At 36.2% G+C, this 21,177-nt stretch overlaps 1 protein-coding gene across 1 annotated transcript; it reads right to left on the bottom strand.

Annotated features, from left to right (window-relative positions):
* Positions 1-8,718: 8,718 nt before the first annotated feature.
* On the bottom strand, positions 8,719-14,774 carry LOC133314875 (uncharacterized). The gene is made up of 4 exons (XM_061516408.1): positions 13,702-14,774; positions 9,392-9,520; positions 9,143-9,241; positions 8,719-8,921 (listed from the first exon to the last, which is right to left on the bottom strand). Exons 1-4 carry the CDS (start codon positions 14,638-14,640, stop codon positions 8,880-8,882), a joined length of 1,209 nt encoding a protein of 402 aa, XP_061372392.1. The 5' UTR covers positions 14,641-14,774; the 3' UTR covers positions 8,719-8,879.
* Positions 14,775-21,177: the final 6,403 nt, after the last annotated feature.

Raw genomic sequence — 21,177 nt, 5'->3', positions numbered from 1 at the left:
TGGCACGGAGCCAACTTCAGCATGCGCCCATAGATGGGTATCTGAGTATATTTGCATGACTGGTACTTCTGGAAATATATATTGTTTAAACTGTCTATCAGGAACTCTTGAGAGTGGGATTGGAAAATCCCCAGTTGTCCGATTTACAGAGGTTACTCTGTCCGATTTTCGTCTCCGTAAAATAAGAATTAAATTACAAGAAGTATGCAATGTGATATGTCATGTGAAAAAGGATTAAAGAAAAAGAAAAAGTTAGTTCATATTTTCGTAAGTTAAGTCTTCCGCTGTTTCTGTTTGTATCATATGTATGTTAATTGAACCGGCTCGAGACGGGGATGTTACAGAAGGACCCCTAACATCAGAATGAATAAGATCAAAAGGTTCAACACTCTTAGTAATACTAGAAGGAAAAGACACACGATGATGCTTAGCAAATTCACAAACATCACAATGAAAAGACTCAACAGATTTAGACAAAAACAATGACGGAAATAAAGATTTGAGTAAACTAAATGGAGGATGACCCAAACGCTTATGATGCAGCCAAATTAAAGAATCAGCAGTTGATTGACCATGAGACATGAAGGTGTGATCTGTTACTTTATTTGCGGGAGATTGTGACACCAGATAGTACAGCCCACCTTGCTCTTTAGCACTACCAATCGTCTTCCCCGTGGCGAGATCCTGAAAAACACAATGGGTAGGGAAGAAGGTTACAGTACAATTCAAATCTTTTGTAATTTTGTGAATAGAAAGAAGATTCGTGGAGAGTTTAGGAACAAGAAGAACATCCATAAGATGTAAGGACTGTTGTAAGTTTATGTCACCAGAACCCGCAACTGATGTATGTGAGCCATCAGCTATGGATATTGTATGAGTTCCAATGGTAGGATGATAAGAAATAAAGGAGTCAGCACAACAAGCCATATGATCAGTAGCACCAGAATCAACAACCCAAGAATGTTTAAAATCATTACATGAAGAAATGAAAGAATGAGTTTTGGAGCTCATATCAGTCATAGCCAAAGCACTAGTATCAGATGGCTTACTCAGATAATCAAGAATGGTTCGGAGTCGTTCCAACTCATCTGGACGAAATGCAGATTGGGTCTCATTAGGTGCAGGGGTTATTTCAGAAGAAGTAAAATGCGCTTGACCAGGCATCCTTGCCATCTTTTCTAAGACAGTTTGCTTTCCATAAAGGCGAAAGCATAAATCCTTGATATGACCTGTTCTTTTACAATAAGAACACCATCGGTCATCTCTCTTAGGTCTAGAAGAGGTACCATCATAAAATTTTGAAAAAGAACTCCTTTGAGAAGAGGCCATACTGCACAGAAAATGGTTAAAGAAAAGCTCCAAGAAGCCAAAAAATCACAAATAAATACCAAACGATGTCCGATCAAAGAGAGGAGCACAGATCCAGAAAGAGGATGAAGGGACGATCAAGATCGCGGTGGTCCGATCCGGAAAAATGGTCTCACACGCCGCCATGCGCCGATGAGATTAGCTGCGCGTGGGCTTCACTCGCGGTTGAAGGAGCAGCGCGTGTGGGCGCGTGCGGTGGCCGTTCGGTCTGAAATTTCTGGAGCAACGTCGTCCGGTGAGCGCGGTTCTTTCTGGGTCTGTTCGGAGTTGAAAAACCACCGGGAAAGGGTCCAATCGTGATGAACAGATGCTGTCTTGTGATGAAGAATAATGGAGACGATGAACAGTAACAGAGATCCAGTATAACAGAGATCTTCTCGGTCCAAGAGGTCCCCGGAAAAAAATCTGGTGGCAGCGAGAGACAAAAAGAATAAAAGGTTCTTGTTCTAAAGACAATAGGCGCGGAAGCGGAGCCCTCAGGATCGAGAGCTCTGATACCAACTTGAAAGAAAAGGGTATTTGAAATATTATTGAATTGTGTATTAATCTGATACAAAGAGGTCTCTATTTATAGAGACTAAAAAACCTAATTCTTGACCTAATAGGCTTGGCCCAATACAACAAATACTATTAATAATAAAATACCTAATATTTACAACAGTTTGCCTTGATATATGCACAAAATGTAGTACATTTTGGCAAGTGTTTTTAAATTGTTTTCATAGTGGATTTTTTCTTCTGTATAATGCATTGGTCTATACAGAATTACAGAAATCAACCACATAACATAATGGCTTAACTTTTTTGGCGATTTTACTAACTCATAGATGTTTAAATACAACTTATGGATCGATCTTCTTTTTAATAGCACTATGACTGGCAAAAGTATTGTAATTTCGTGGTAGAAACAACCTATTGTTCGCATTTTATGTCATAAACTATGCAGTAACTGTATGACTATGAAAATTGCTGACAGCATGTCTTAAGGTGGTAAGTTATAAATTTTTCAAAGTACAATTAATTGCTAGTATTTGTATTGTCTCTTCTCTGTGTTTAGTAAATCAGGCACTTGGTACTCCTCAAAATCGAACTTTGAAAGGTGAAACCAAGAAACATGTAGCAAGTAATATGATTGTGGAAGGTTTTGTATTGACAAAATGTATCGAAGTATGCCTTTGAAGTTGAATTAGGTGCTAGTATTCGTGTTGTCTCTTCCATGTTTGGTGAACAAGCACTTCATATATGATTCTCTCCAAGAGCAAAATTGAAAAATAGAATACAATTTACATGCTTAAATTTATTGTTGGTTGTAATATACATATCCTTTTTTTATTTTATTTTAAGGATTGGATAATGGATTTACTACAGTTTCACTCTGCACTCTTTGAAAATCAGCACTCCAGTACATTAGGATGTTTACTCAGAAGGTGGATGAAGCTGCAGTGAATGGTTTTAAACAGTTAAACAATGCAAGCGACATTGATATTGCTGATCAGGATGCTGTCTTACGTGAACCAGTTTGTATCTCTTGTATTTTTATTTTTTTATTTTTATTTTAATTTAGTCATTCTGATTATTTTGGATTTGTCTTTGCCGATAGGAAATCACCACCCAAAATATCATAAGGAGTCAAAGGTACGAACCTTTTTATTTTTCTTCAATAGAATACTTTCTTGATTTTGAAATAGGGATTTGAGAAATTAAGATTGCCAAGTTATATGTTTTTGTTGTGCCAATCCAAAGAGGTAAGAAATGTGGCTTCACCTGTCAAGGATTATTTAGACATATTCTCATAACGACATCAACCCAAAGCTTTAAGGTGCGCGATGAACCCATGATTGGATTTAATTTTTTTTCTCTTAAGAATATAAGAGGTAGACAATTTGCAATCCTATTTTTCTATTCTTTTCTTATTCTTTTTTTAAAAAAAGAGGAACATCTGTTGAAAATGGCCGCAGAGCATAGGGCTGAAATGGCTGTTAAGCGTGGGAAAGCTGCATGCAGAGAAAAAGGTCTGGAGTTTAATAACTTTAACCAAGTATCCAAGTATTTTTAATTCGTTGCCAGATATTTTTTCTTTTTCTTCAGCTCAGTGATAATGTGGCATTGCATGATGTTATTGGTGGAGTGGTTATATTACTCTATTCTTAGCTTTTTCCTTCCTTTATGACATAATTTCCTTGTATGTTGCTGCCTCTCCTTTCTCCTTTTTATGACAGCATACGTTAAAGCCTCTTCCATTGACAACAAAGCCCATTCTCAGCCTCTCATTTCTTCTGTATAATGCATTGGTCTATACAGAATTACAGATCTCAACCACATAACATTATGGCTTAATTTATTTGGTGATTTTACTAGCTCATAGAAGTTTAAATACAACTTATGGATCGATCTTCTTTTAATAGCACTAAGACTGGCAAAAGTATTGCAATTTCATGGTAGAAACAACCTATTGTTCTGAAGTACGCCTTACTTTCAAGACATTAATGACAAGCAATTGTTCTGTGATTAAATACTGCCAACAGTCTCTTATTACCTCAATGATAAGATACTCAATTTTTTATTTTTTATTTTAACAAACGTACCACCGTTCAGTGCTGTGTACTCTTTAGTACTTGTTCAGTTGCTTGTTTGAATGAGGAGAAAAAGCATGGAGTCCAAGGTGTATTGTAGAGAAAGTAATAATTCTTAAGAAATGATTCGTTTTGATGTTAGTGGAGTGATTAAAGTTGACTACCGAATCATACATACAGGATGAATATTGCAAACTCATAATAATGTGCACCAGTCCGTTAATTGTTAACAAAATGAAGAACCTAATTTGCATTCAGTTTTTCCATTTCAACTAGTTATAAATGTGTTACACGTAGAGTAGCTTGGAGTTGGAATAGTTAGTTATATTCAAGCTGCTGAGAGTGGTAGTTATTGCTATAATTCGAGGACTAATTAATGCTCTTCTTACTGTATTTCAGCAACCAACATCAAGTGTCCAATCCTGAGTCTTTTTACTCATGTAAAAATCTTGCGGTAGAACTTTGGTTTTTGATTGAGTGGACAGATTTTTTTTATTGTTTTATTTTTTTACGAGGTAAGGAGGGTGGGGGGTTTGCAAGGTTCTTTACATTCTACATTTTAACTCATTGAAGGTTCAATCAGCTTGGTTTGGTTTCTGCAGAAGTGCATTACAAGAGTTGAATCATTACCTTTTTACGTGAAGGTTAACATAGACCAAGTACAAAGCGATCCCAAATTTGGTTCTGTTTTCTCTTCCTCTTTTCTACTGCTGAGGAATAAAGAGTTTGTTGTGCTTCCTGACTATATTTTTGTATAATGCAGAAACTTTTTTGATTGAGATTGCTCGAATGATGATTATGCTTTGCTGGCACCTACCCTGTCTGTGTGAAATTGATTATTTATCATGCTTAGATTTGCTTTCTCTAGGTATGGTCATTGGTGAGGAGGTTTGATCAGCTGCATTAAGTACAAGCCATTTCTGTCAACTCAATTTTTCTGCTGAAGTACTATATAAGTAAGCCATCTAGAAAGAATACATCCACCCAGGTACTATATATTCTCTGTTCCAGAAAATATAAGTAAGCCACAAATTCATTGTGCCTAAGTACAAATTTTTATACTATATATTTTATAATTTGTCAGACCATACATGCATTATAAATCGTGATTGCTTATTTGGATACGGATTGTTAAGCAATAACACTTTCAATATTAAAGAGGGTAAAACAAGAAGATATTGCTTCCTTAAAGTAGATAAAAGGAAATGATAGTGTGAGGGGAGTAGTACTTTGATGGTATGGATCTTGTTTGAGGTCAGTGTTGCATCTCTCACCATTGCTCCGAGGCCACTTTGCTTTGGTGAGTCTCGAAATCGTGTTTTATTTTTCTTGTTTTGATTTACTTGTTTTAACCCAATTTTGAATCATTGTAGTTTCCACAAATATAAACCTTTTTGAGTTGGAAGACATTGTTTTGTATGTCTTTTGATGGGCTTCGGATTTTGCACCCTTGACAATCATAGTTTCTATCATATTGCAGCGGCTATTGCTGAAGATTATGGAGGACCAAAATTGTGTGGAAGAAATTGTATCTTGTGGAAAAGATTACGAAAGAAGAAATAGACAAAAGGATCAACTTAGATAGGGAAAACGAGATCTATAGATTGACTAATGGACTTAACATTACTGGCCATCTTGATCATTTTTGTCACCTTGAATATCAGTTACTACTTACTTATCAGTACACATAAGTTTTGTTCTTTTCACTAAGTTTTGTTCTTGTCTTATGATATCAGATTTTGTCACCTTTAGGGTTTGCATTAGGCAGAGAAGTACTAATCTCTTGATGTATCTGTATCTGATTGTTTTATTAGGTTTTAGGATAATAAAAATCAAATTGGTTGGAAAACCAAGTTGGAACTTGATATAGGTTGTTGCTTGAAATTGAAAAATTACAAAAAGCTTAATAAAAATCAAGTATAGGTTTTTTTTTTTAACAAAAAAAAAATACACATTAAATTTTTAGAAGGCCCACGGGATGGACCTAACCATAGGACTTTTGGCCTATGTGAGCCAATATCATTGTGGGTTTTCTAGCCCCACACAGGCTAGGGCTAAATGAGCTGGGCTGGCCTGTTTTGATAGCTCTATAATTTGAGATACCTTAAGAGGAGGCAAGTGACCTGCAACTAGTGGCTGACCAGTATATCCAAGTTAGGGGTATTTCTATAGCAACATATGTGATTGTTCCAAATAACGGACAAAGAACACTTGAGGTTTTTGGGAAGACCCCAAACAGTTATGTAAGTTTAGGAAACCATTCATTTTTGACATTAAATTTGTGCATATTATGTGGTGTTGTGACTTTGAAACTCAGTTTTAAATGGTGTATTGATGCTTGTACTTAATGGAATTTAGAATGCATGTGTGAATGTTTTGTTAAATGCTTGCATGTATATTATAAGAACATCCATGAATCCAAATATGGAATTTCTCTTTTTTGTATTCTATGGGAAATTTATTGTGTATATAATTTGAGATACCTTAAGGGGAAACAAGTGACCAACAGCTAGTGGCTAAGCAGTGTATCCAAGTTAGGGGTATTGCTATGGCAAAATATGTGATTATTCCAAACTGGGTCTCTGAAATCCTCAAAGAGACCCAGTTCTCTTCTCATCAACCTCAATGCATGTAGATGAAGGGTACCATTCACAGAATTCATAACCAACTTTTTCTCCCTCTTCATAGTCTCCAGCTCTTGCTGTCTCATAGCTACCTCTTCCAACAAGATCAACTCTTTCATCCTCCTTGTCATTCTCAAACATAAGTTCCTCCTCAACAGGTGCACAAACACCTCAAAAGAAGCCAAAAAAATGCAAAATATCATACTATGAAGTCCTCCCTGCTTAACATTATAAAATCAGACAAAAAAAAATATTGGATTGGGTTTAATTTGAGACTAAGATATGCCATATTAATTCGTTATCTTGTGATAGGAAAACAATCTTACTGTACCCCAGATAAATCTACACCCTTTACTATACCCCAGCTCTGTATACACAGGATCAACGGAGTCCGTGAAGAAGTCCGAAGGAAATAGCTCTTTTGTGCTTGTACAAAACGCGCTTGTGTTTTTTTTGTTTTTAATCGTGTTTGAAAAGTCAGATATCATGAGGTTAGTTTTGTAAATTCATCACATATTCTAAACAATATTTTACCATCAATCAAACATAAATTCGAAAAACTCTCGTTAATATTTTGGCCTACCAAACAACTACATTCACCTCAACCCTTGACAGTAACCATCCCTCATTTTTTGAAATTTTGATTGGCATGACAGGTTACTCCCTTGGATTGCTCAAGTTCCAATTTCAAGATATTAATCATCGTAGTTTTGTTGCAACATGCAGTATGACCACTTGATACAACTCAAATTTCCTTCGTGTTATGAGGAGAAAACTCTCAAATGATTAACAATCATTTACAATACAATTAGGGGTATTAAACAAACCAGGGATATTTGGCTCAGCTCGTGAAGGTCTGAGGTTAGATGTCTAAAATTGGTTGTTGACACAGGCTTAGACTTTTATAAAAACTCGTTTAATAAAAAGACCTAAGGCTCTAATTCAAAAGCTCGGCCTTAAAGCCTCTCAGACTGGCCTAGTATATTATTTTTTATTTTTATTTTTTATTTTTTATTTTTTATACTACTTATAATAACTATCTCTTTCTCCTCAATCCATTTCACCCCATTTTATTAGTTAAACAGACTTTTTGAATGATTTTGTTTTATATTATGTTGTTTGGATATAAATTGAATTTATGAATATTTATGAAATTACTAGGGTTGTTGATTGTATATTCTGTTTGGATAAATTTTTGTTGTCTTATTTTTTTAAACAAGCTAAACAAGGCTTTTATTTTTTTGTAAATAAGTCAGGCCACAAGCCGATAGTTATATTTATAACAGGTAACAGGCTTGGTCAAACTGACACATTTAAACACAGGCTTAGCCTTTTAAGACCAAACCTTGATTCGGCTCAGCCCGTTAACACCCCTAAATACAATTCACTAATGAGTTACTTAAGAAACCTCAGTCCTTTTTATACAATCGTATCAATATCCCTATACATATCACTATTGTCAATTGATAGGAAATATTACCAGCATCTCGACCCCTGGAATTTACTCTCATTTTTGTTGAACTAGGTCCCTCACACACCAGTATGCGAAATTGGGATCTCTGCTTAGGAGTGTTGTTGTGCAGAGGGACCCAAATGTTGATTGGGCCCACACATTTACAAATGAGAATGAGAGTTTCAATTCATCGCATTTAATAGGAATCCAACTTCCCGTATGCCAAAGTTAGAATCTCAACGTGAAGATCCGACACTTAGCTTTGTAAAGAGCATGATCCACCAATGTCGACATAACCTACAACTGGCTCCTGAATATCTGGTTTTTGCAAAGTTACTTTGTCCCCAATGACCCTTTCATATAATTTAACTACAAAAAAAAGCTCAAAATCAAATTGTAGACAAATTACGATCTCTGAACCAGTTTTTGTTTTTGTTTTTGTTTTCTTGTTTTTTAACTAAAAGTTAAGTTAGAGATCCAGCTTCTAGAGTTCAGTGGTAGTAGCCCTTAGCCATTATGTGTTCATAAGCCTGAAGGTTGTTTCGATCATCAAGTTGTTAAACGTGTAGTGCATACATATATATATATATATATATATATATATATATATATATATATATATATATATATATATATATATATATATATATGCACTATGACTATATATGCCACAAATCTAATTTCGGAAAAACATGCCACAAATCTACAGAATTATCACTTTGTGAAGGGCCAAGGGTAATTCATGAACCACTAACAAAGATCTACAATTAGAATCACCAGGTATTGTGGTGAACCAAATGGACTACCTAGAAACAAAATCACAATCGCTATTCACTTTGCCTGATTTTCCTGAAGAACATTTCAATCATCACTATGACTATCAGTAGGTTTCTCAGGTTCCACCTGTGAAAACAACTCAACCCAGTCAGCATGTATTTAAAGCAAATATAATCTCGAACCGAAGTATACAGTAATCAGCTGACAGTATCAAAGCAGTAACTTTTCCCTAAAAACCAATGACTATTATCCAAGCACGAAATATACACACTAGAGGAATTCAAGAAACAATCATATATATCTCTTGTCTTTGCATTTCTGATTTGAGAAAGACAACAATATCTCACCTCATCTATTGCTCCACCTCCATTTTTCAATCCGATATCCAACATTTTTTCATCAAGGTTCTCAGCATTATTTTTGACATCAGCTTCCTTTGAAGAACACTGCCACAAACAACCAACAAAAGAGAGTTCAGAACCATTTCAAAATATTTGAACCCATTTGTATCACTAATTGCCAATAGTTTCTTCTTCTAACTTTTCTGTTTTCCTTTTTTTCCTGAAAAGGTAAAACTGATAATATAAATAGTCAACCTCACTCTGATCAACTCCTCGTGCATGCTCCTCAATTGGTTCATCACTATGCCCCAAAGACACAACTTTATCACCTGATTTGTGGGTACCATCTTTTCCATCACCATCGACTTTCTCCTTAGGCTCACCCTACATCTTGTCACAATTTGGAGCTTTAATTATTCATATATACTAGTATTGGGTTTTGCATGGATTGCCATATAAGATATTTATTCTTCAAAATGAGACAAAGCAGATATTTATAATATCAGCTGATAACAGCAAAGCAGAAATTTTTTTCCCTAAATAACAATGAGACAATAACTATACAAGCTGAAAAGTGGAGTAAACATGTATGTCTCTGTTTAGCATTTATAATTTGAGAAAGACAATAATGTCTTCCCTCGTATATTGCTCCACCCCCTCCATTTTCCAATCAAAATCCAACATTTTTTCATCAAGATCACCTTTCTTAGAAGAAAACTACACACAAAACAATCAAAAGAGAGTTTACAACCCAGTCAAAATATTCAAACCCAGTATATATCAAAAGGGGTCTTCTTCTAGCTTGTCTTTTTTAGCTCAAAATATTCAGTATATATCAAAATATTCATCAAGTTAGAGAGGAATGCTGAGAGGAAAAACCAGGGGGTAAGTGCATATAGACCTCCTCATTCAGCTCACCATGGAGAAACGCATTGTTGACATCAAGCTGGGTCAAGGACCAATTGTGAACTGCTGCTAAGGCCAGAAGCACCCTGGCAGTGGTCAGTTTGGCCACAGGAGAATAAGTGTCCAAAAAATCGATCCCTTCTTGCTGAGTAAATCCCTTAGCCACCAAACGGGCTTTATAGCGTTCAAGGGAGCCATCTGAGTTGTACTTAACCTTGTACACCCAACGGCAGTCCACAGCTTGCTTGCCCGGAGGAAGGGAGACAACTGACCAAGTATTATTAATGTTAAGAGCAGAGAGCTCAGCCTGCATAGCATCCTGCCATTCCGGTAATTGAGAGGCCTGCAAGTAGGAGGTGGGTTCGAAATGGGAAGAGATGGAATTAATGAAGGCCGAATGAGAAGAGGAGATTTTATTATAGGAGAGGCAACTAGATAAGGGGTAAGGTGTGGTAGAGGAGCAAATATAGTCAGAGAGATGGGCAGGAGGATGTCTAATCCTCTGGGTTCGAGAAGGAACAGTAACAGCCGAAAGATCAGGCTGAGGAGTAATAGAAGGAGGGAGGGCAGAGAGTTCAGTCTGGAAATTGGTTGAGGAAGGGTGAAGAACAAAGGGAAAGATGTGCTCAAAAAACACAACATCACGAGAAATGTAAGTTCTGTGGGTTTGTAAGTCAAGGAGTTTGTATCCTTTGTAACCGGTTGGATAACCAAGGAACAAGGCAGGTAAGGCACGGGGAGAAAATTTGTGGCGAGTCTTAGGAAGGGTGGAGCTGTAACAGAGACACCCAAACACACGGAGGTGATTATAGGATGGTGGTTTATGGCAAAGCAATTCGAAGGGAGATTTAGAGGATAAAAAGGGTGAAGGGGTCCTGTTGATAAGGTAGACAACAGTGGCAACACAGTCTTTCCAGTAAGAAAGAGGGACTTGGGATTGAAAGTGTAGGGCGCGGGCAACATTTAGAAGATGTTGGTGCTTTCGCTCAACAACCAAGTTCTGCTGTGGACGATCGACACAAGAATGAAAGACTTGGATACCCTTAGAAGAGAAGAAGGAAGACAAAAGAAACTCAGGTGCATTGTCACAGCGGAGAGATTTGATTGAAGCAGCATACTGAGTAAGAACAAGGTTGTAAAAAGCAGGAAAAACAGTGGAAAATTCAGATTTAGTGCGAAGAAAATACAACCAAGTGAACCTAGTTGAATCATCAACTAGAGTGAGAAAATAACGGGATCCCTCAAGAGATGGAGTGTTGAAAGGACCCCAGATGTCACAGTGGACCAAAGCAAATGGAGAATCCGAAAGTTTGGGGTTTAAAATAAACGGCAAGCGTTTCTGTTTAGCCAAAGAGCACACAGCACAATGATGAGCAGTATTCAAACACTCGGAAAAACCCAAAACACATTTCATTGAATTCAAAACAGGAATGGAAAGATGACCTAGTCTAGAATGCCAGAGAACTGGATCTTTTACAAAAAAAGAAAAGCAAAGGGATTGGGGAACAGTGTTTGTGGGAAAAAGATTTAAACTATCCAAAACGTAAAGGTCACCATGACGCCTAGCAATCCCAATCATCCTTGCCGAAGATCGGTTCTGAAGAAAGCAAAAAGAAGAAGAAAAATTAGCTATTACAGGAGAGTCACGAGTTAAAGCACTGATAGAAAGGAGATTGAACAAAAAAGAAGGCACGTAAAGAACGTCAACTAGAGAAAGGGAAGCAGAAAGAGAAACTGAACCAACAGATGAGACGACCTCAGAGACACCATTAGGAAAAGAGACACGAGAAGAAGAAGGAGAAGAAGATGTAAAAAGAGAAAGACTGACGCATACGTGGTGTGTAGCACCAGTATCCAAAACCCAAAACGAGGAAGGAAAGGAAAGAAGAGGTTTACCACTAAAACTGGCAACCGAGGGAGAAGAATCGACGACAGAAGGAGCAGCGGAGTGTGAAGAAGCAGAACCCTGTTGAATGAGCGATAGCAGTTGATTGTACTGAGACGGCGTGAAGGCCAGTGGAGCATCAGTAGAGGAAGGATGAGGATTAGGGTTGGGGAAAAATCGATTGTGGGAATTGGGGGAAAATAACGGGTTAGGAGGGACCCCAAGGATGGAATGGGCCTGGGTAGGTAGTAAATTGGGCCTTGCCTGTTTAGGCTTATAGCCAGGAGGATACCTGTGAAGCTTAAAGCATTTGTCACGGGTATGGCCAGATAGGTTACAGTAATTGCAAAGGAGACGTGAGCGGAGTAGGGCGGTGGTTGCCACAGATGGAGGAGCTGTGACGGTGGTGATAGAGTTCAGGAGAGGAGAATCCAGAATGGCATGAGCAGGCAAGGAGACCGGTAGCTGGCGTTGACGTTCCTCCTGAAGGATCATAGAAAACACCTTGGCAAGCGGTGGTAGAGGATCAAGCAGCAAAATCTGAGCACGTGAAGGAGAAAAAGAATCATTGAGCCCAATAAGGAATTGGAGAACATGATCTTGTTCCCTATGAGATGTGATATGGCGTAGAGCACCGCACGTGCAAGCAGGAAGCGGAGCATAGTCATGAAGCTCATACCAAATAGATTTGAGCTTGGTGTAATAACTGTTCACATCGAGAGGTCCTTGACAAAGAGAGGAGATCTGCTGCTTGAGTTGAAAGATCCAAGGACCATTGGCCTGGGAATAACGAGTCTTCAAGTCGGACCAAACGTCATAGGCGTTGGAGAAATAGAGAAGACTGTCAGCAATGTCCTTTGAAACAGAATTCAAAATCCAAGAGATGACCATGGTGTTGCACCGATTCCAAACAGAGAACAGCAGGTCAGAGGCAAGCGATCGAGTAATGGAATCATTGACAAAGACTAATTTGTTTTTAGCAGTCAAGGCCAGAAGCATGGCACGATGCCATGAGTTAAAGTTGGAACCCGAAAGAAGATGAGGAACCAAGATCAAGCCAGGATGATCACTGTTGTGTAAAAAATATGGGCTACTGGAATCATCCATGGAGGAGGAGTTACCAGAAGCAGAGGTGCCGGAAAGGTCAGATGCGGGTGGACAATTATTGGTGCCGCGAGCCATTGAGATTGGCAAGGGCTACAAATCATCTGATACCATATTAATTGTGAAAGAAACAGAATGGAAACTGAATATTCATCTTCTATTAAAATTGAAAAGTACAATTGAGGCTAGATATATATATCAGCCTGAAAGGAAAAACTCTAACGTAAAAGAGGAGCCGCACATGCTCTAACAGAATGAGCTAAGGCTTAACCAAAAGAAAAATACACATCCTCTATCAGAATGAGCTAAGGCTTAACAAAAAGGAAATGGCAGTAGAAAAATAACAGCATAACAAACTTGACAGCAAGGCAAAGTAAAGCAATAAAAATAAAAGACTTATATGCTAATAAAAACGAGAGTAAATATACAACTTGGTTCCTTTGTCTTACTTCAGTCCCAAAAACTTCCTCTCTATACAAATTTCACCCTTACCTACCAAAATTGTCAACTTGCTAAGAAATTCATCCCTTCCAAATTCGAATAGATATAAACTTTTCAGAATCAAAGTACAAGTAACTACAAATTTCAGATATCAAATTATACATTTACTAAAAAAAACAAAATCATCACAAAGACTCTCCAATTGAACTCAAAATCTTCATTAGATTACCTCTGCCTCAGGGTACCCAAGAGGGTTCCCCTTCATCACAATCGTTGGAAGCCGATCAATATCCCAACCTAAAACCTTGCACACGGCGTGCCCAAAAGCCCTGTGAGCTAGTTTCTTCACCGTCCTCGAAATCGACATCGAATGCTGAACAAGACCAACACAATCCTTATAACTCTTCTCAGATTTCTTCTTCCCAATGGCACCACAAACCAAGCAATAAAACTCCCCATTCTCGAAACATCTCTGATAATACCTCCTCAGTTCATCATCCTCCATGAAAATCCCCATAAAGAACTCCTCAAACTCATCCAACCCATCATAATCATTATCATCATCATCATCAACAACAACATCATCATCTTCATCATCATAATCATAATCATCAGAACAGAACACATCTCTGAAAGCTTTGCAAGCCTTGCGTTGAGCTTGCACCGCCACGAGCCTCTCCTTCTCTTCGGGTGACACCGAAGGAGGAGGATCCGAACGGGGCTTCGGTGTAGCCCAACCCGTCGTAGGCGGGTTGGGCAAAACCGGGCACGGCCACTCCAGACTCGGGCTCCGATCCGGGTCGGGTTGTCCAACACTGTTGTTTGTGGGGTCCCTTGTTTTACGCTTCTGCTTCTTCTTGTTCTTGTTCTTTCTTTTAAACGCGGTGGAAGTGATGGGTGGGAGTGATCTGGTGTGGGCGGGTGCAAACGGCGGGTTGGTTGTGCGTTGTTGATATCCATGAAAATGGGAACGAAGGGGTTGTTGAGGGATATAGGGTTCTGGATATGAATAAGGAATGGGAATAGTGTTGTTGGGTGTTTGAATTGGAAGATGAATGGGATTTGGCGATGGAAGAGGAGGACCTTGGCGCCAGAGAGAGTGGAGATATATCACTTCGTTTCTTAGCCTCTGTTCATCGTAGGGGTTCGTGTTTGCACCTCTGTCCATTGTTGTGTATTTGGATCAGTTCAGTTCTATACTCACAAAAACGATTCTAGGCTTGAGGGATATACCAAGATCGTGTGTCTCTGTGTGCAGTTGGATTAGTTCAGTTCTATCCTTACTGTTCTAGGAATCTAGGATCAGATTCTTCCTTTGCTTTGTGGTAAATTCGGCTTACTCCTTATATTTTTCAGTTGGGTTTTGTGAATGTTTGGAATCACAATGTACAATTTTTTTTATTTTTTTTATTTTTTTAGGAATTGAAGATATAAAATGTTTTTGACACGTGTGTTTTTGTTTATTATTTTAAAAAAATAATATAATTGCGTAACAAAAATGTGCAAATAATAATGTTCATTTTCTATTTATCTAAAATGTCATTTTATTTCTTCGAATTTATTCGTGTATTATAACTAACTTTATTTATTCCCAAATAGAGTATGAATAATTTTTTTTATAAAAATAGAATTGAATATATAACATAATACAACTTACTCAAACTTCTCACTACTAGATTAAACCTAATGACTTGAGCATGAATAATTTTAAAAAATAGATAATTTAAAATAAGTTTAGATTTCATTTAAATGTATTATGTTCGTATGATTATTTAATTATTAATTATTAGGTCATTAATAATTTACATGTAGTTGTGTGTCAATGCGAGTGTGCGTACACATTGGCAAGACTGGCCAACCTGTCCCGTCTTCAACCCGCCAAAATGATACGAGATTAACCATTGATGAGTGAGTTAAAAATATCAACTCATCATGTTTCTCATCAACCCATCCAAAAAAAAATATTAAAAAGTAAATAAAACATATTAATGTTAATCTTTTATTTCTAATATCTAACATTGAAATATTTCTCAAGTTAAAAAAACAATTCAAGCAATAAGTCAATGACACATGAATGCTTTAAGCCAATAATTCATTTAACATAACTATACAATTCATATCTTAAGATTCATTACTAATTTCAGTGTTATATAATAAAATAATGACATCAAGTATCCGAATATTTCCAAATGAACACATCATTGCATTATGTAACTAGAATTTCATAAGCATCTAGTTTGATTTGTACAAATAAATACTAGCATTGAAATCCAAAAATAGGTTTAAGTTTCTTTTATTTTTGTGTTAATATCTTTTTCTACCAAATCAAAAGTGAATAAAAAATAACATTTTCAGAAAAATAATAGCATCAGGAAAAGATTTTGTCTCACATAATAGCCATTTACATAGACCTATCAAGTCATAATCTTACATTTCAAATATATATATATATATATATATATATATATATATATATATATATTAAAGTGACATGCGGGATGACTTGTCCCTGACCCGTTCCAATTTGGCGTGTTGATTGGTCGAGTTCAACCCATCTTGCCAAGTCTAAATTATGCATATACATGTGCATGATGCACAATTACACAGTCTAAAATTTACATTAATGTTCTAATAATAACCCACGTTATCAAGTTGTGAAATTGTGAATTATGCATGGAATTAAGTTTGGATTTTAAGGGATTAATGAGATAAGCATGAATAAGAATTCAATTCCTACCAATCAAGTCATTTAGGGGCCAAAATATAATTATGAAAAGTATAGGGTGCAAATATGGAAAAGTTTATGGGCCAATTTGCAAATAAGAAAAAGTTGCTATAAACTTAATTACGATGTCATAAGATGACATTTCATGGAATTTAGTGGGATGGAAATGATGTCATTAATGTTTAATTATGTTTTTAGGTTTAGGAGATTTACTCCATTATGTTGTTCCACCGTGCTTCTATAGAAGTAACGGTTATTATTTGGATATTGAGTGGTGTGTTAGTAACATGGTTTGATTGCTTTCGTATAGAGGATGTTATATCATTGGTGAAATACCAATGGATTAACACTGGGGACTAGGTTTTAGAATAAGTAGAATAATTGTTATGCAATTGAGGCTTGTGTGATGATGTTATTTTATGTCTTTGGCCATTGAATGTTTATGGATTTCCTAAGTGAACTGAGTTCACGACTAAGACAGACACCAAATGGACTAGGTTCATGAGTGATTCGAGAGTACTGGATGCATAATATATCTTTTGGAGATTCAATGCAGACACCAAATAGACTAGGTTCATTTGCGATTTGATACAGACACCAAGTGGACTAGGTTCACGTGGGATCCGAGTGTACTGTGTACACAACTTGTATTATTACCGTTATTGCCTCTAGCTATATGTTATATTCATACTATGTGGATACTAACCTTTCATACAAGAAGTGAACTCATGGGTGGAGAACTACTCCATAAACCCTGAGTTGACATGTTTCATGTATTCCAGCAACAGCAAGAGAGTCCTCACAGGGCAGGAGACTGCACAGGATTAGAAGACACATCCATGTTAGGTGTTTTATATTTTGGAGGATGACTGTACCTATTTTTTTAGAGCATGTTATATGTTCATGCACCATGTATAGTCTGATCTATCTTATGAGATTTTCATGTATATATGATGTATATGGCTTGTAATTAAGGCATGTTTAGCCTTTATACAATTATATGCTTATGATGTTGGCATGTATGAGACTATATGTCTAATATGTTAGATGATATGATTGTTGGCACGGAGCCAATTCTGTATGAATCTATGGATGGATTCAAGGTCCATAGTTGTTGGATTATTGGATATATATTGCACTGGACTTTTCTGGTTTTCATGTAGCATGAAAGACAATGGGAGTTATCCCTAGATTGTCCAGTTTACATCTGTGATGTTGACCGTAAGGTTCTATTCGGGATGGTACATGTTATCATACGTGGATAGTCATTGACCATTAATTATGGTTATGGGATTATTAAGTCGATATGATTGTTAGCACAAAGCCAATTATATATGAATCCATGGATGGATTCTATGTCCATAGTTATTGGATTATTGGATATATGTTGGACTAGACTTTTCTGGTTTTCAGGTACCATGAAAGACAGTGGGAGTTATCCCTAGATTGTCCAGTTTACTTCTGTGATGTTGTCCGTAAGATTCTATCCGGGATAGTATATATTATCACACTCGGATAGTCATTGACCATTAATTATGGTTATGGGACTGTACAGTTTATAATAATACAAAAGATAAAATATGCAAGGCAATACATCATGAAAAAAAGAGAGGAAAAAGTTAAGTCAGATAACTACATAGGGTAATAGTGATACATGAAAGTCTTTCGCTTTATTAAGTATGTTGCGCTTTTATTATCATATTACATGTTAACTAACCGGCTGTAAACGGTGCGTTACATTCTACTAGGTAAAGAAGAATACTCTCACCACTCAAAGTGAATATAACTTTCGCACAAATAAAACATAAGAAAATTTCATAAAACATAAAAAGGAAATAACTATTATGATTATTTTTAATTATTAATTTTGAATTAATTCAAAAAATTATAAAAATTGATTTGCTAGGAGTTAGGTAGTTAGCTTAGCCATAGCAATTTGTTAGCCTTTTTTAAAAAAAAAGTCCTTTTAGTCATGAAAGCTTGATCATTTAATATTTTTATGTTGACTTTTTAAAACAAGAAAGTATGATAAATGAATTATCTTTAATTGAAAAAGATTTCATGAGCTATCATACCTTAATGATTTTATAACATTCATTAAGGATTGGACGACAAGATACAATATTTCAAATTTAATCAAATGAAATTTTAAAATAAATTATATTTTTAAAAACATTTTCAAAAGTTAAAATTTATTAACCCATAATTAGAAGTGTGTATAGATATACCACTTACCAGAGGCCTATAGCTAGCATATGTTGGGTCAGGTCAAATTTAATATACAAAATAAAATAGGATGGACTAAGGCCTAAAAAAATGAATTTCAAAAAGCCTAACCTAAGCTTGTAGCTCGGCTAATATGATACTATTTATTCTATATAAAAATAAAAATAAAATATTATTTCAATAATAAATATATAATAATTTAGTTATATTTTATAATTCTTAATAGTCTTAGAAGGATTAATAGCTTACATAAGTTAATAGGTGAAGTCAAACCTTTTAGGTCAGGCTATGCCTAAAAGACATGGCCTTATATAAAATAGGTCAGACCAGTTTTAAAATTTGAACCTATATAAGGCTAATAAGCCAAAACATGCTCTAAATATTCTATATAAGTCTGGTCTATTTAGAGTAAAACCATTTTTAAAGAATAATGTGACTTTTTTTTTACAACATGACAGGGCATAAGCACAAAGCAAAAGAAAAATAAGAGTATAAATTAAAAACACCTAATCATATGAGACCTACTGGTCTAGGTAATATCCGTAAAGACAAGAAGCTTCATCCCGAGTTGAGGATCCTCAAACCAACACAATTTATCTTCCAAGGTACTAGACAAAAGTAAGTTTGCCAACAAATCAGCACAATGACTTCCCTCTTTATAGGTGTGTACTAACTGGACCACTCAATTCTTTGCAAGCTATGCCCATATGTGAGTCACTAGGTGGAACTTATAGGTTGTGTCACATGTCTTGGTGAGTAGAGTGACCACGCTTGCAGAGTCACTTTCAATAATCACGAGCCATTAGTCCTTTCATCCATGCATTTTCTAGAGCTTTCAAGATACCCCAAAGATCCGCAACAAAGGTTGTGTAGAAACCTATTATGTACGCAAAGCATCCTATCCACATGCTCATGGAATCATGAAAAACACCACCACATGCAGCTACTCCTAGACTGCCCTGGTATAATAACTTGCACCTGTGAAATGAGTAATTAGGGGATTTTTTCAAGATAAATTGAGATAAATTAAATAATAAATCTAATTATGTAATATAAGTCACTTTTCAGATAAAGTGCAATTACCATGAATTTTCGATAAAAATACAGTGTTTCAAAATTTACCAAAAATTTGATAACGAGTTAGTGAGAGGGTATCTCATTAGTTTAGTAAATGTTAAAACCCATGATAGATGAGTAAATTATGAATTTTGAATTAAGTCACACCTTTTAAGATATTAAGTCATGGCTAGGTAAAAAGAGTTTGAAAGCAAGTAAATAAGGGTTTTATCATGTCTGGTTAAGTTGACTATGTCAACACCTAATTAAAAGACTCAATTAGCCTTTTTAGTTCCAAAATTTTCCAGCCTCATCGTGTGTCTTCCTCCCTAAACAGAAAAGAGTGAGCTACACACCTTAGTTGAAGCTTGAAAACCCTATCTTTTTCTATAGTGGATGGAAACCTTTGAAGTTTGAGAGTAAAATGCTTAGAATCTCCATAGGAACAAAGCCCACAGATCGGAATTCTTCAAGAAGCCCTTGAAAGAGAGATATCCAAGTTTAAAGTTTGAGGGATTTTTGTGTTCTTGGAGTTTTAAGGATGTTTTTATCCTTTTGCTCTTGGGGAATCTTCACCTCATCATTCAAGAGACATTGGTGGTGAGTAAACTCAACGTATTTCATGTTTTTATGAGTTTTTGTGAATATTGGATTTTTGCTTGAATAGTGTTGCGAAAATCATAAGTTTGAGTTGCTGATGGTAAGGTTTTAATGTTGTTTCTCTATGTTTCTTATGTAGTATTGAGCAAAGTGACTCCTTGATAGAGGAAATTCCATCGGAGGAGGCATTGGAGCGAAAACCCAATTTCTTGGTTTCAAGAATAAAGGGGTAAGTGATGTTTGAATGCTTTAGATCATTGTCTAGCCATATGACTTAATATTTGTGTGTATTATGAGTTATTGAAAACATTTCCTACTTTGACCATAGGTTGTCTTGGTAAAAAGAGGTGATTGTGTTCATTTAAAGTTGAGCAAGAGCTAGGAACGGAAGTTTTACAACATGTAAACTTCTGAACCTTGAGATTAATCCCCTTACGTGTTCCACCACATTCTTTTGGGAGCAGTGGTTTTGAGATAAATATGCATTAGCATTTGAGCATAATGTGATGCATGTTGAATTGGGGATGATGAAATAAGTATGAGTACAATTGAGTTATGTTTAAGATGTGTACTAGCCAGTAGATAGATGTATGTATCTAGCCGCTTTCCTTGGAACCCGACAGGTATGTCCTTGTGATGAGATATCTAAGAGGCTTAAGTTCACCTCTTGAAAGTAACTACATTTACGGACTTTCCTTGGAATGAGCCCTAGAGGGACTCTTTGGGGCTAGATTCATATGAGACCGAAGTTTTCTCATGAAAGGATCACGCTATAGGGACTTCCCTCTGGAGCCAGCCCGTCAGGGACCTCCTTATGATCAGATATTCAAAGAGGCTCAAGTTCACCTCTTAGAAGTTCCCTGAGAGATTAGTTGAGATGAGATATGATGATGTATTATATGTTATGTCTTATTTGTTGTGATGTATGTAAAGTGAACTATAGGGTGGAGTGATCCTCCAAGAACTCTTAGTTTACTGAGATTTGTATCTCACCCCGTGTAGGGATATCATTTCAGGTACCAATAGTGATGGTATAGGCGCATTGTAACGTATAGTCTCAAGCCGATTTGTTATCTTACTTTATGGTATTAAGCGCAA

Source organism: Gastrolobium bilobum, unplaced genomic scaffold, assembly GCF_033153095.1.
Source record: "Gastrolobium bilobum isolate Gb01-03AN ecotype WA unplaced genomic scaffold, APGP_CSIRO_Gbil_v1 utg19882, whole genome shotgun sequence".
Lineage (NCBI taxonomy): Eukaryota > Viridiplantae > Streptophyta > Magnoliopsida > Fabales > Fabaceae > Gastrolobium > Gastrolobium bilobum.
Note: the sequence above shows the minus strand (reverse complement) of the source record. Positions and strands in the feature narration are given on the sequence as shown.

What these genes read in the sequence shown, in the direction of transcription:
- LOC133314875 (XM_061516408.1), bottom strand. Translation starts at nt 14,640, where the DNA reads ATGGACAGAGGTGCAAACACGAACCCCTACGATGAACAGAGGCTAAGA. An exon ending in TTGGGTACCCTGAGGCAGAG is followed by an intron (nt 9,521 to 13,701) that starts GTAATCTAATGA and finishes GACAAGATGTAG; the next exon opens with GGTGAGCCTAAGGAGAAAGT. An exon ending in GAGGAGTTGATCAGAGTGAG is followed by an intron (nt 9,242 to 9,391) that starts GTTGACTATTTA and finishes TGTTTGTGGCAG; the next exon opens with TGTTCTTCAAAGGAAGCTGA.